This window comes from Lycium ferocissimum, chromosome 1, assembly GCF_029784015.1.
Source record: "Lycium ferocissimum isolate CSIRO_LF1 chromosome 1, AGI_CSIRO_Lferr_CH_V1, whole genome shotgun sequence".
NCBI lineage: Eukaryota > Viridiplantae > Streptophyta > Magnoliopsida > Solanales > Solanaceae > Lycium > Lycium ferocissimum.
In genome coordinates this window covers 20,489,334-20,504,616 of record NC_081342.1, presented here as the reverse complement: position 1 = coordinate 20,504,616, position 15,283 = coordinate 20,489,334, and the positions used below count along the sequence as shown (strand labels likewise).

Here is a 15,283-nt window from a genome sequence, read left to right as displayed (position 1 = left end):
AGACTTGCTTTAGGTGTTCCTTATGTCGCCTTGCCAAGCGGGAATTTTTGAGGTCCCCTTAAAAATTCTGCCCCAGTAGGGTTGATCTTTGTTTGGCTCTTGTACTGACCCTTGCAAGCTTGATCTTGTGGCACTTTCCCGCCTTATTGTCTCTGGGGTTTTCTTCGATTTTCTTTTATGACTACCGAGCTCGAGAGCGCCTATGTATTATGTCGCAGTAGGAATTCAGGTCGAATATAGTTCGAAATAAAGTAATTGAGTTTTGATTTCACTAATAAGGCGACCGGATCCAATATGGACTGCCTACGTATCCCACTGTGGGGAATTAAGGTCATTGTGTAGTTCATTACATAGATGATTCATTTTTTCTCCTATTTTAGTACGATTACAAGCAAAAGGTACGATTACAAGCAAAAGGTACGATTACAAGCAAATAACAATGCGATTACAAGCAAATGGAATCCAAAGCATAGTATCTCTTAAGCGCGTCTGCATTGATGGCCTTGGGCCACTCTTGGTCGTCCATCTCGACTAAGACCACGGCTCCTCCTGAAAGTACTTTCCTGACCATGTATGGCCCTTGCCAATTCGGTGCAAATTTCCCTTTATATTCCTCTTGGTGAGGGAAGACTCGCTTGAGTACCAGTTGTCCGATCTGAAAAAGTCGAGTTCTGACCCGCTTGTTGAAGGCTCTAGATATCCTTTGTTTGTATAGTTGTCCATGGCACACTGCCACCATTCTCTTTTCCTCTTTAATGACCAGTTGTTCATAACGTTTTCTAACCCATTCTGCATCTTTCAGCTTTGCTTCTTGGATGATCCTGAGTGAAGGGATTTTCACTTCTGCGGGTATGACCACTTCTGTAACATAAACAAGGAGGTATGAGGTTGTCCCAGTAGAAGTTTGGGTCGCTGTCAAGGCAGCTGCTCGTGCCAATTCTTGTAGTTGTCAACCGTTTTTCTCAAAGTTAGCCACGACTTTCTTGGTCACTGATTTGTGGGAAGTTACTTCCACCCATTTAGTGAAGTAATCGATGGCGACTAAGATGAAGTGATGTCCTTTGGAGGTCGGAGGCTCGATGAGTCCTATGAAATCCATTCCCCATGCCACGAAAGGCCAGGTTGAGCTCATTATGTGTAATTCTGTGGGTGGAACCTTGATCATATCCCCGTGTATCTGACACTGATGGCACTTTTGCACAAATTTATAGGAGTCATGCTCCATGGTCATCCAATAATATCCTGTCCTCAGGATTTTCTTGGCAAGGACAAATCGATTCATGTAGGGCCCGCATGCCCCTGTGTGCACTTCGCTTAGCTATTTTGTGGCCTCTTCGGTGTCCACGCATCTGAGAAACCCAAGGTCAGGGGTTCTTTTGTATAGTACTTCCTTATTCAAGAAGAAGCCATTAGCCAATCTCCTGATGGCCTTCTTTTGATTTGCTGAACTCTCTGGGGGATACTCTCCTTTTTCCAGGTAGGCCTTGATGTCGGCGTACCATGGTTGGCCATCTAGCTCAGCCTCTACATGGGCGCAGTGAGCCTGTTCTTCTATCAGTGTGATCTCTAAAGGATTAATGTGGGTACTTTTAGGGTGTTGGATCATCGATGTTATTGTGGCCAATGCGTCTGCAAATTCATTCTGGGCCCTTGGAGTATGACTGAAGTCAATACTCTTGAATCTTCCGCACAATATTTGCACCAGATTCATGATGGGACTTTTACTCGTACGATATGATTGGAATGATACGTTAAAAGATATATAGCCCTCGTAACTGTAAGCTGAGGTGGGGCTCACATGATGGGATTTTTATAAAAGACGTATGACAAGTTATATGAACAATATATGTGAAGTTAAACACAACTCAAGAAGGACAATAAGAGGAAATTGAGTAGAATATAAGTAGTAAGAATTTCATAACAATTCTACGCTTAAACCTGGAAGTATATCCTCTTAAGTCTAATGAGATACAAATTTGATAACTTCTTATGAAAGACTAAGGCTAATAACTAGATTGTGATAAATTGATTATCACTTATTATACGAATTGAAATTGATATTTGTGGATTGAGTTTGTGTTGATATGATGGTTATATTAAGCTGGAAGCGGTTGCCCGAAGGGGCCATTATTATTATGCCGGAAGCGGCCGTCCGAAGGGACTATTGTGATACTAGCCAGAAGCTGCTGTCCGAAGGGACCATTCTGTTAACATGTCAGAAGCGGCATGTGTGTTGGATTGCATTATTTACTTAAAGATTGTTTTGAGACTTCGTGTGCACATATATGTTTCTTCCAACGAAGGCTGCAGGTATTGAGTTAGATTGTGATTTCTTCTCTCCTGAGTCGAATTATGATTATGATTTGTTACCACCTTACATACTCAGTACATTGTCCGTACTGATGTCTTTTTGCCTAGGGACGCTGCGTTCATGCCCGCAGCCCCAGATTCTTTGGCAGGTTAAGTGTATAGCTAGAATGCTCGGACGTCAACTGGGATTGGTAAGTTCCACCTCATTCTGGAGTTGTGCCAAATCATGTATAGATATGAATGATTACGGGTATGTCAGGGCCCTGTCCTGAACCATAATGTTCAATTTACTTCTTAGAGACTTTTGCAGACAGTGTCCTGTGGTATGCTTATCGAGATGTTGACAAAGTGATGTCAGTTGAGTCACTTGTGAATTTTAAAAGAGTATGTATTTTAGATGATTTCAATTGTTTTAACGTACTTATTTGATTGAAAGTTTTCATAATCGTTTTAAAGATAATGCTTTCTATTAGGAAAAGTTTTATGTTCTTAAATGTTTTTGAAATGACAGGTTTTAATAGAGCGTATGTCTGAGGGTTCGCTCGACTCTGATGAGAGTCGGGTTCCCGTCATGCCCTACCATTGTTAGGGTGTGACACATCAAATCATATGACGTTTGTTCCACTTTGGCGAATCTTGCTTACGTCGCGACCAAGCTTGGTCAATGTAGTGATAGGGAAAATATTGAGTCCTGATCTATTGTCCACCAGCACCCTCCCTATTGCTTTAACATGGCATTCCACGGTAATTTTAAGGGCTTTGTTGTGGGAAGTCTCTTCTGCTGGAAAATCCTCTTTTGAGAAACAAATTTTGTGTTCTCCAACGATGTGGGCTACCAGCCCAGCCAAATCTTCGCTGCTCGTACCAGCTGGTGTGTGTGCATTATCCAACACTCTTATGAGAGCCTACCTATGTGATGAGGAGCTAGCTAGTAAGGACAACTTCGATATTTATGTCAGTGTTTTCTTCAAATGCTTGATGATGGAGTAGTCTTTTGGCTGCATGCGCCGGTAGAAATCCTCAACTTCTCCTTCAGTTATTGCCCTCTTTGGGGTGCTTTCTTTTCCTGTAGCATTCTGAGCTAACTCTTCAGGGGTATAACACCTCCCTGAGCGGGTCATGCCCTGAGTCATGTCTGCTTGTGCAGTGACTGGCTTGTTGGGCGTGAGAGCAATTTATTGTGCCTCCTGTGCTACCACGGGTGCTAGAATCAAGGCTCTGAATCTCGATGTTGCTTTCGTGGATCCCGGCGCTGGGACTAGAACCTTAAAATTTGGACACTCCTGGAGTGTGAGCGAGGCTACTGTGAGTTCCAGGATTCGACTACTCTGGGTATTAACGCTCTGCAAGCTTCCCAGTTCTCATTCCTCTCAATCATGTGGACTCCATTGTTTCTATGATTAGGTAACGAATTTGTGTTCACATTGGGAGCTGCGGTTTCTATGACGATTTCCCTCTTGTCAATCAGATATTGGATTTTATGCTCGAGATTTATATAGTCCTCCGTGCTGTGCCTATTTCCTCTCGAATGATAAGCACAGGTCTGATTAGCCCTATAAAATCTATGTCCCGACTGTGCTAGTTTCGGTGGGACCTTCTGAATCAAGCTTGTAGCTAATAGCCTTTAGAAGAGTCGAGCCCTAGGCTCCAGGAGCGTTGTGAACTCTCTTACTGGCCTCTTCTCGAAAGCAGGACATGGAGCATTGTATGTTGGGGGTGGCGGTTGATTTTTGTAGTTCTGGGGTGGTTGATATACTTGTAATGGGTTATTTGGGCGGTAATTTTGTTAGGGTGCTGCTCGGTAAGTGGGAGCAGGCATATGGACACTAGGTGGAGCCGTGTAAGCTGGTACGGTGGTGGTGAAGCTTGGTTGTGCAAAATACAGAAGGGTTGGGTAATTTATGTAGGGTGTAGTTATGTGGATGGATTGTGGTTCTTTTGGGCTTGGGTTTAGAATGTGGGATATGCTTGCCACGTCCTCTTTCTTCTTGCAGAAGATTCCCGCAGTAGCTTGTCCAGATGCTTTGTTGAAGACGCTAACTATTTTTTCGAATTTGAGACCATCTTCTATAGCTTCTCCCATTTTGACCAGTTCAGCAAACGGTCTTCCAGCCATGGACAACATTCTGTTGTAGAAATCAGGCTTCTGGGATCTGATAAACATAAAGAGTAGCTCTCCTTTACACATTGGTGGCTGCATGCGGGCTGCCTCGGCCCTCCACCTGCTGGCAAACTCCCTGTAGTTTTCTGTGGATTTCTGCTTGACCTTTTCAAGATAATAGCGGTCTGGCACTGTTTCGACATTAAAGCGAAATCTTTCCATGAAGGATTCTGCCATGTCCTCCCAGGTGTTCCATTGACGCATATCTTGAGTTGCGAACCATTCAGCGGCTTCTCCGGCTAGGCTACAACTTTATAGTTGCATGATTAGAGGTTAATTTTTCTTTACTTCGACCAATTGGTCACAGTAGGATCGGAGTAGTGCCTTGGGATTCCCTGTCCCATTGAACATCTCATATTTTGGTATTTTGAATCCTTCTGGCAGGTCCAGATCCGGATGCATACACAGGTCATCATATCTCAGGCCTGTAGCCTTTCTTGCAAACCTGTTGGATTTCTCCAGTAATTCCTTCATGTTTTTCTCCATATCTCTTTCCCGCTTATGCTGTTCAACTCTCCAGGCCCTTTCCATTTCTTCATAATGGTCTAGCTCCTTATGCCCTAGGGAGCATTCGCTGGGGATGTTGGCAGTGAAGAATGAGACCTGGTGGGTGGTATGGTTGAGCGGGGTAGTGGCGGTCTGTCCAGTTGGTGGAGCTGGTGCACGTAATTGGCTTACTGAATTAACATGAACAGGATGAGGAACACAGTAAGAAGGGACTGAGTGATTGGTCCCTGGGATTTGAGTGTATTTTGTTGGTGAAAAAGTGCGGTAGGAAGGACCAACGTAGTTTGGGTTGTTGGAGCTTAGTGGAGGTGGGATAGTTCCTAGTGGGTATATTGGAAAATGATCGGGCATTGGCAAGCTCAGTGAAGGGAATTGAGGATGAAGCCTTCTTTCCTCTGTCGAGGCATCCTTGTCCGTATTTGTTGCCTCATTCCTAGCTACCTTTTCTTGTAGAGCCGCAACGGCAGTCAGTCATGTCGCAATCATATCTTCTTGAGATGATACCTCTTGTGGGTCTTAGGCATCTCCGTCATGGAGAGCGAGCTCAGTTCTGTTATCGGGGGTACCCGTCATCTTCTCTTTGCCTTTGTCTGCGAGGGATGCTAACGCGGCTCTGGATCTTATGAAGTAGGCCAGCTTTCAATACTACGCTAATCAGCCTCGTTCTATAATACAAGAATAACTCAATGGTAGACAAACTTAGTTACTTGACATAAAGTATAAAAGCAGGATATCACATTTTGATATTCAAAATGCACATAACACATAAAGTCATATATTAAGCTTGAACACTTTTGATCCTTTGTTCTAAAGGTTCGGATGTTTATGGGCTTTTGATGTTTGGGTGGATCTTGGTCCAGTGGGCTTTATGTCTAACTTATTCTGGCAAAGCCTTCCTTATTACAGAAGTTAAACAAAAAATGGGGGAATTATAATTTATATTATGTAGGGATCGAGTCTTAATAAACTGCCTACGTATCCCACCAGGGGAAATCAGGCCCTATCGTAGTTCTCTTTACAAAAGAAGGATATATATTCTTCCTAAATATCCTTTAAGATAAACCTAGCTAAAGACATCCCCAGACCAGGCCCGGCAAGGGCTTCTCACGTATCCCTCCATGGGGATGTCACGTCGGTGCGGTTCCTTACAAAATTTATGGGGAGGGGGTAACTTTTTATGTGCAAAAATATAGACACCTATTATCTACCAAAAAATACAGTTCCGCGAGTTTTTCTCCTTACGAATCCGCTCTCCCATTTTCCTTCTTTCTCAGTACTGTGGTGGTAAGATGACTAAGATCTCTCTTGTACTGATCTTGTGTTCAAGTTTGAGCTTGAATGCGTGGCAATCTTCTTCTATGTCGTGCCCCATTGCTCTTGTATGATACAGGAAAAATTTGTTCCTATTGGGCCCTAATGGCACGGGCTTGCGAACAGGTTCCACGGGTCTAATCTTCCTTAGACTAGCCAGAGTTAAGACTATGCAGGCGTACGGTTCCTCGAAGATAGTGAAATCATATCGCCAGATCTGAGTACCAGCGGCGACACCTTCTCCAGGGATAATGGGGTCATGAACTAGTAACGTGTGTGGTCCCCAAAAAGTCCCAATGACCCTATCATCAATCAGACTACAAATTCTTCTCCTCAACCTCAGACATTCGTTCAGGGTATGACCAGCCTGGTTGTGGTGGAACGGGCACCTTTTGTATGTGTACACCAACTCAAGCAGCGGCAACCTAGTCCTAGTGGTGTAAGGTATTCCTATGGCAACCATCTTCTCATATACCTCCTTATAGGTGACAGGTCGGGAAGCCACTCTGAATGGGGAGGAATGGGCTTTGAAGGCTATTCCCCACCAAGAATAGAAAGGCCCACCCTTCTAAAATTCTCTGATGCCATGGTGGAGGTTGTAGGTATCAGCATGGGTGAGGGTGCATAGAAGTCAAATCCCTCGTTGGTTGGGGCATAATAATCAGATTCCTCATTGGTATCATTCTCCTCCTCTGCAAACTTAGGAAATATCCCAAATGGTTCTTCTTCCCCCTCAGTCTCTATGTCAATAGGCTCTACTTCCTCCTTCTCCATGTTCTGAGGCTCTCCTTCTTCTGGTTCTTCCTCCTCAATGGGTTTAGAGGCTTCCTGTTGAGGCTCTGATCCCTCTTGTAGGTCTGACTCTGTTACCTGATGATCTGATCCATCTCCTTTGCTTTCATTCATTCCTCCTGGAGTCTCTTCTCTAGGAGTCATGGGCCTCCTCTCTAAAGGTATGTAATTCAGCACCAAATCCCTTACTCCTTCTGGGACGTTCCCGTAGTATTGTTCTTGGGGTATGCCCTCTGGCGGGTTCCCCACCATTTCTAGCAGTCGGTCCACTTCCTCAATTTTCCTCTCTATTTCTTGGAGGTGCTTCTCCATTTGTAGCAACTTATCTCTTTGCATTTCTGTTGTCTCTCCCAGAGTCCGCATCTCTTGTTCTCCTTGCCATTGTAAGTCAACCTTTTATGGAGATGAATTTGGGTAAGTTTTAAGCTTTTGGTTTTTCTTTTAGTATGTAGTTTTTGGATCATCGGATCAAATGTATTCATGCCTTAATATATGATAACACGCATATCAATTAGGCATGTGAAGCACGTAGCAAGCATTCATATAGTTTGGCAGATATTTATACTATGCGTGTTCCTAAAAACCTTTTTGAGTTAAGGCTCTCCTAATCGATCGAAGCATGCAAGTGCCATTTGTGAGAGTGAACCATTGCCCCAAAAAAATCATCATTAGTTAATAAATAGTAATAAAAATATCTTTCCCGAAGGGATTACAAAGATGATGAAGCCGACAAGGGGCTTAATGTAAAATAGTAAATCAGCAGGGTTCTCCTCCAGTGGCTGATGTCGAGGCCTATCTTGTCTTAGCCGTCTTCACCCTCCGAAAGGTGGTTTGAATCTGAAGTCGTGCTTGGTACATTTCCATCCTGACGATCACCAGATCTGAATCTTGTAAAATCTAGGCTAAGTGCTCATCTGTGCTTTCCAGACATTCCTTCAGACGCTCCTCTTCTTAGGCATCGTGAGGAGGTGCGGGCCTTAGGATAAATGCACGAGCCAAGTAACCCTGTAGCCATTCATGATATCCCGGGTCACACCCTGCCTCGAACCTGTCTAGAGCTAAAGTATTTGGGGACCAACTCGCGCGACTATTCCATTCTCTGAGGATTACCCCGGCGTTCTTGATCTTCTGCCCTGTGTGCTCAATGATGAATTGCTCAGGATTTCCTACCTGAGGTATCACTTGCCTCCTACCAAATTGCCTCAAAACCCGAGATGGATAATAAGGGTGGATTCCTCGAACCCCTGCTAATGGCACAAAAGGATAATTCTTGCCCCGAACCACCACATTTTCTGATATGAAGTTAGGAAACATCCACTGGATTCTACCTTCAGTCAATTCCTCAAAGAAGCAGGCCCATGCCCCTTTGGACATGTAACCAAGGTTCGGGTAATAATTTTTAAGACGATCTACCCTGTTGTGGTTGCTTAGATACTGGACTTCCTTAGCCATGTTGATGTATTTGATAATCCACCACTGTAACAACATGCTTCATCCTTGGAAATATCGAAAGCCATTCCATTTGTCTAAAGCCCGAAAAATGTCTGCCAGGATAATGGGTGCTAAGTTAAAGTACCTCATTCCCTGGTCCTTAGTTATACCATAGAAGATAGCAGGGGCTAAGTAGATCACTCGGGTGTCTATGGCCATCGATTTGCCTTGTGGAAACACCATAATGCCTAGCAAGGTTATGGCAAACGCCAAGGGTCTAATGGCTTCCCACTCTTCTCTAATTTTGAACTCTCTCTGATACAAAGTATACCCGGTGACATCTCGAAATCTCCGTTACAGGTCCCTAAAGGCCACACTGGGTCCCCGAGCCCAGAGTGCCTTAGTGCAAGGAACTTCATGATTTGGCCGACTGTGGGCCTTTGTGGAAATAATAGGTGATGATCCGGTCTGTGTCGTCTTCTTAGACAGGTTCTATTGGTGTCTATAGCATCCTTAATTTCCTCCAAGGTCGGAGCCATCTCAATTTCACCGAAGCAAAACAACATTTCCTTATCATCCCAATGCCTGGAAAACACCTCTATTAGTTTCAGACGACCCTTCATTGTTATGATAGCCGGCCAGTGACCTAGAGTGCAGCTAGTTGTCTTTTTGTGAGCATCATCTAACCATGCCCACCAAACCCTCAATAAATCTAAAGCCTCGACGATTATGTCAAAACGGATGCGGCCTTCCATCTACAAAACAGAACACTGTTAGGATTCTCGCATCCCTACAGGGTCAATGGTTCACCACATAGGCACTAAACATGCTTCGACATAGCACACAAATGAGATGCGGTGTTCTTCGGGTCATAGACCGTCCGAACACAAGGTGGTCTCTCTTAATGAGCTTTAGGTAGGTCTGAGATACCCAAAGCTCATCTAGGTATGAATGCTCTAGTTTGGTAGGGATTTGGCTTAGCTCTATCCTAGTTTTGCTAGAGTGGGTTTTTGCAAAAGACTGGTAACCTAAGTGGATAACTGAGGTTGAACCGTCAGGGTTATTGGACGACCACGAACCAACCCTGCCTCATAACGTTTCCAAAAGAAGTATTTTAGTTTTATAGTGAAGGTATAACTACGTTCTCTGTGAAGTCTCCTTTGGAACAAAGTGTAAAAAAAAAAAATGCCAGGAGTGGTGGAGTTATGATATCCATGCAATGACAGTTGATAATTGTGGGAAAGTAAACACATAACAAGTTAAATCAAATATACCCACATTATATTGGAATCCTTATGGTTAAAACCTTTAGGTCCCCAGTAAACTCGCCATCTGTAACGGTTCGCATTTTTGCGGGCGGGGTTAGTGCTCGGAAAAGCTACTTGGAAATCGTTGGTACTCTTTCGAACTTTGTTTTAAAAGAATCGCCACCTAATTTTTAGGTAATTAGGAAAACCAATTTTGAAGGGTTTATTCATGCGCCATGAAAAATCCTTCTTAATCCAAAGTTCTAGGTAAGGGTTCTGGTGATGCCCTAGGGAAGGTGTTAGGCACCCTAGTATTCATGATCTATACTATGCGGTTGACCTTCGAATTCCAATGTGTAAGTATTTGCATGAACTGTTTATTTGGTGTTTATTTCCCGCAAAAGTTTGTCATGTTGCGTATCATTTTTTGAAAAGAATTGGATATATTCGCCTTACATAAAGGGTATTTAGGTTCGGATTTATAATATCCGGATAAGATTAGTTTCTTTTACAAATAAGGATAATATTGTTTTGCAAAGGTAAAAGTCGTTTTAAAAGTTTGGAGTAATGAAATTCGTTCATGCATAGACTCACACATGGTCAGGGTTAGTCCGTTTAGTACGTTTTTAGAACACCTTTATTTAGGACTTGCTCATTTTTTCTTAAAAAAAAATGATTTGCATAGATTTTGCAAGAGTTGGTCTATACAATCAAATTAATTTATCTTGATTCCAAGAATTTTTCTTAAAACGAGAAACAATATTTGTTATGGTCTTAGGCCCAAATTTCGCCTTCTTTAGAAATCTTTGAAAGTTTGCTTAGTTTTTAGGTCCAAAATCCATTTTTTCCTCAGGCTAAACCCAAAACATATTTTTTGTGTTTTGCTTTATCCGAAAGAAATTGGTTAGATGGGGCCTGAAACATGACCTTTTGGGTTGGGCCTTGGCCCTCAAATTCTATAACTTGCCTTAATTTATTACCGAGAAAATTATGTATGCACCTTAGTATAAACGAATTATATATATATATATATATATATATATATATATATATATATATATATATATATATATATATATATGCTTAAAAACTACCTTTGATTCATCTGATTTTTGGTTCAAAAAGGCAGAACTAAATTTTCGTAAAATATGTTATTTACATAGTTCTAAAACCATACCTCCGTCTGATTTAATTTTTAAAATGACAAAACTCGTTTTTGTAAAGCATTTTGTTCGTACAGTTTTGAAAATTCCTTTTTAGCCTGATTTTTTGACAAAAGGATGGAACTCGTTTTGTGGGGTATTTTAATCACCTAGTTCTGAAAAACTCTTTTTTCGCCTAGAACTGAAAACAGGACTTCGAAAAAAGACTGGAACTTGACTAGAAAAGAGCATCTTCCTCAGTTTTTTACAAGAAATCTGATTTAGTCTAATTCTGAGAAAAAGAGATGGTAGCAACGTATTTTTCTTGTAAAAGATGGGACTGATCCTTTTATTACCTTAGCCATTTTTATTTCTTTTTGGAAAATGTTTACGCTAATCCGGGTTTTAAAATAGCGTTGGGGCCTAAGGTCTAACTAAACGGCATATGCTCCATTCACCTAAGATGCCTAATTCATAATGTAAAGATTCCAATAATAATGTGAGTTTATACAAGTACAACATTTCAAACAAGAGAACAAATTGACATGCTGAAATTTAAAGGAGGAAAAAGAAATGAGCTGGGGGTACACCAAACCCCTTAAAAGCCATTTTTACCTATGGTTGGGCCTTCATGCCATTTTCACCATGGTTGGGCCTTCATAATACTAGCTTCCCTTTTAGACTTAACAATTTGAAAGAATATTCCCGTTGGGCCATTGGCCCAACAGGCTGGCTGGACTCTGGCCCAAATGGTCGTGCAGTAAGGGGAAAAAGAAGAAGGAATTAAATTAGTGTAGGTTTTTTGGATCTAATACTATCAAGATTATGCATTCATATATACATGTATATACGTATACATATACATTCCCATTTTTATCTATGTTTGATGGACCTAATTCTATCATAATCATACATAATATGTACATACACATACACATATCTTCTCACTTGATCACAAGTGCACAACCAAGGACTTAATTATATACCATTGCTTCACTGGAAAATCTCAAACCATAAGATACCAATGGAAAAGGTTGTCACTGTCACACCCCAACTTTTGATAGGGCATGATGGGCACCCGACCCTTACTTAGGGCCGAGCTAACCCGATGATTCTCGTGATACTCATAATCTTACTGGACTCTTAAATCATGAAATGAGTGCATAATGTAAGTTTTTCAAAAAAATATGCTTTTCGTCTTTCTCAAATCAAGTAAAATCTGTAATCATATGAAATTTGTAACATAACGCATAATGATACATCGGCTTGCGCAGCCGCTTACAAGACCGACATGTTATATACGTGACTCGTCTGCGCAAAGTCTCTAACATAAATCAAGATACCATAACATAGATACTCTGACTCGGCAACACTTCGGAAGGAAATGGAGCTTGCCAATCCAGCTGGAACATCTTCTACTAATATCCTCTACTCATCTGTATACACCTGCGTGGCATGAAACGCAGCGTCCACAAGAAGGGACGTCAGTACGAATAATGTAAAGTAAGGCATGGATAACAACATAATATAGATATGGAAGGTAACATGGAATAAGAGAGATAACCTGTTCATCTGGATGCCTCATAAGGTAGATGTCATGCATGCTTAGCCTTTAAAAAAATATTTCTATACATATACATAGTACCATGCCCGGCCATTAAGGCTCGGTGTCATATATATAGTATCATGCCCGGCCATTAAGGCTCGGTGTTATCATCATTAGCTCGCGTCCGGGGCAATATCATAACATGCTCACTGCAGTGGTGTGCACATCTACGTGCCATGCCCGGCCGACTATAGCGCGGCGCGGCGTGAGAAAATACATACATATATATAAAGCATGCATGGGAGCCCAATCAAAAGCCATAATTATATCGGAGTGACGTAAGGTCGGTAGCCTCCGATTATATTATGGAATAATCATCATCGCTCTATCTCACCTTGAAGGAACAATTATTATAAGGCGAGATCAACAACAATGAATAAAATCGAGAAAAATCATGAAATAATCTCAATAATCTCATAATAGTATTAACATCATAAGCTTTGGAATTTCTAGAATTAAAATCATCATCATCATAATCGTCATAGAAACATTCTCATCTTTAATATCGTCATTCATATTGTAAAAACATGTCCGTTGTTGTTTTCATAAAAGCTTATAGAATCATATATCTTTGACTCGAAAATTTTGGAAAATATATTTATGGGTTATCAAGAAAGAAGTCATGCCTTTGAATCATGAACTTTATGAATCATGAATTTCTAGCTTTTGAGAATAAAAATATTCGTGGAAAACATTTATGGATTCACGTAAAGGGATCATGGGACATTTGAAAAACACCTATTGGATTCATAAGAAAGGAATCATGCCTTTAGAAGAAAGGGACTAGCCTTAACATACCTGTTGAACCTCCAGTTATCCACACTTATTAATCCGAATTCGTGAGTCTACATTTAAGAGGATTCACACTATCATTAAACTCATCATAGTATACTTATACTAAACTTTCAAGTCAAACTACTCTATACTCTGCCGAAAATCGAGCAGCATCTCTCCTATTTATATGCCTAGCCCGAATTCTCAATACTAACAATCAACAACCAATAACAACAACAGAAACAACAACAACCTCATTACTACCAAAATATTCCATCAAATACGCCATATGATATTTTCTCCAACTCCTCCACAAACGAATTCGCTACATAATTATTCCATAAATTTATCTCCGTAAATAAGCCTTAAATGATACCAAAAGAGAAAGATTCATCCCTTACTTTCGCTAATACCGCGATATCTCCAACACTTGCCTTACTCCCAAGCCACAAATTCACCGCAACACAATATTATAATCGTAACTATACGCCGGCGGAACCCGAATCCAGAGATTTTTACTTAACTCGCGTTGAAATTTAATGGAGGGAAGGTTGGAGAATTCTCTAGAATTTTTGGGTAATATTTTTGGGGTGATTCTTGGCAGAAAATGAGGGGTTAAACCCCTTTATATAGTTGCTCCGAAGTCACTGTAGCAATACTGTTCACTGACTTACTGTAGCAGTTCCTGTTCATCCGCGGAAATTATTTGGACACCTAAAACTTTTATACATCGATCTCTTTATTTGCATACTTGGATATGTCCAAAACTCCATACAGTCTGTATAACTTATTCAACATCCCAAACTTAGCAAAACTTTTTTGTTTTCCCGATTCGTTTAACCTCCAACCTTCGCGGCACTTACTTATCACTTGTTGAACATAACATAAACACTTATAGCTTCAAACATAATCCTGTCCTTTGAGCTTATGTGACTAACCTATGATGCAACTCAACGCACGAAAATACGGGATGTAACAGTCACCACCTTTGTTCCCGACACCGCACAAGTTCCAAGGGGTTTCATGAACCCCCGGCATGGCTGGATATCAGGGAGTGGCTAGACCTATCCCCCAAAACCTCCTCAAACTACCAAACAAGCCAGTGTTGCCACAGTATATAATCATAGTCTCAAAGCTATGCACAAGTATCAACTTGTGGGAAATATTTTGAGTACAAGTGGCTTTTAAATGAATTCAGAATCAAGACAGACTGGAACAAGTACTGTAATGTAATGATACACATTCAATATATACAACACTTTCAGGATTCTTTGTCAAATAAATGGCCCAAACAAGTCATATTCTTTTATTCGCATATGTATACTGCCCATAACTAGCCTACCTTCTTATAGGTATAAACACAGTATATCCTTGCTATACACATGGCATATGTATACTAAGTCTATACCATGTGTATACTCCCATTCTTTAACAAATCTAGGTAGGGTCTATGTTTAACCTTACTCTTGCATGTTTAATTACCATACACAAGGTAAAATTAACTAAAGTCCAACTTTAAATTTCATGCATATCAAAATAAGTAATTTATCAATTCCATATATTAGCAGTCCTTATAGCATGAAGTTAGAATTTTTATAAGGTGATCACATGAAGTACAACAGGAGAATACAAGCCAAGGGGGAGATTCTGTAACTTATAGTAACACTAAAAGAATTGGAACATTAAGAAAGCCTGGATCAAGCAACCCCAAACGGAACTGATACTACACAGTCTCCTAATCTCATGAAAGACCACAGAAAAATCTTTGTTTTAATACAGTAATAGCAGGATCATGTTACAACAAAGCCTCATACCAATTACCACTTAAGATAGACAGAAGCAAAGTCAAACTAAATCTGTATCAACAAGTCCCAAAGGAAAAAAAAGGGCATAAAGTTCAAATACTAACCTTCACATATTCACAATTCTTTAAACTCCTAAATAGGGACATTTTATTACCAATGATCCTAAAACAGTTTATTGTTTTAGAAACAAACTAAAG

The 15,283-nt window shown here is 40.9% G+C and overlaps 1 protein-coding gene across 1 annotated transcript; it reads right to left on the bottom strand.

Annotated features, from left to right (window-relative positions):
• Nucleotides 1–1,318: 1,318 nt before the first annotated feature.
• Nucleotides 1,319–1,711, bottom strand: LOC132063201 (uncharacterized). Its single transcript, XM_059455661.1, has one exon. The coding sequence runs from the start codon at nt 1,709–1,711 to the stop codon at nt 1,319–1,321; it is 393 nt and encodes a 130-aa protein (XP_059311644.1).
• Nucleotides 1,712–15,283: the final 13,572 nt, after the last annotated feature.

Excerpts from the sequence above, each read along its gene's own strand:
- LOC132063201 (XM_059455661.1), bottom strand. The coding sequence starts at position 1,711 with ATGAATCTGGTGCAAATATTGTGCGGAAGATTCAAGAGTATTGACTTC.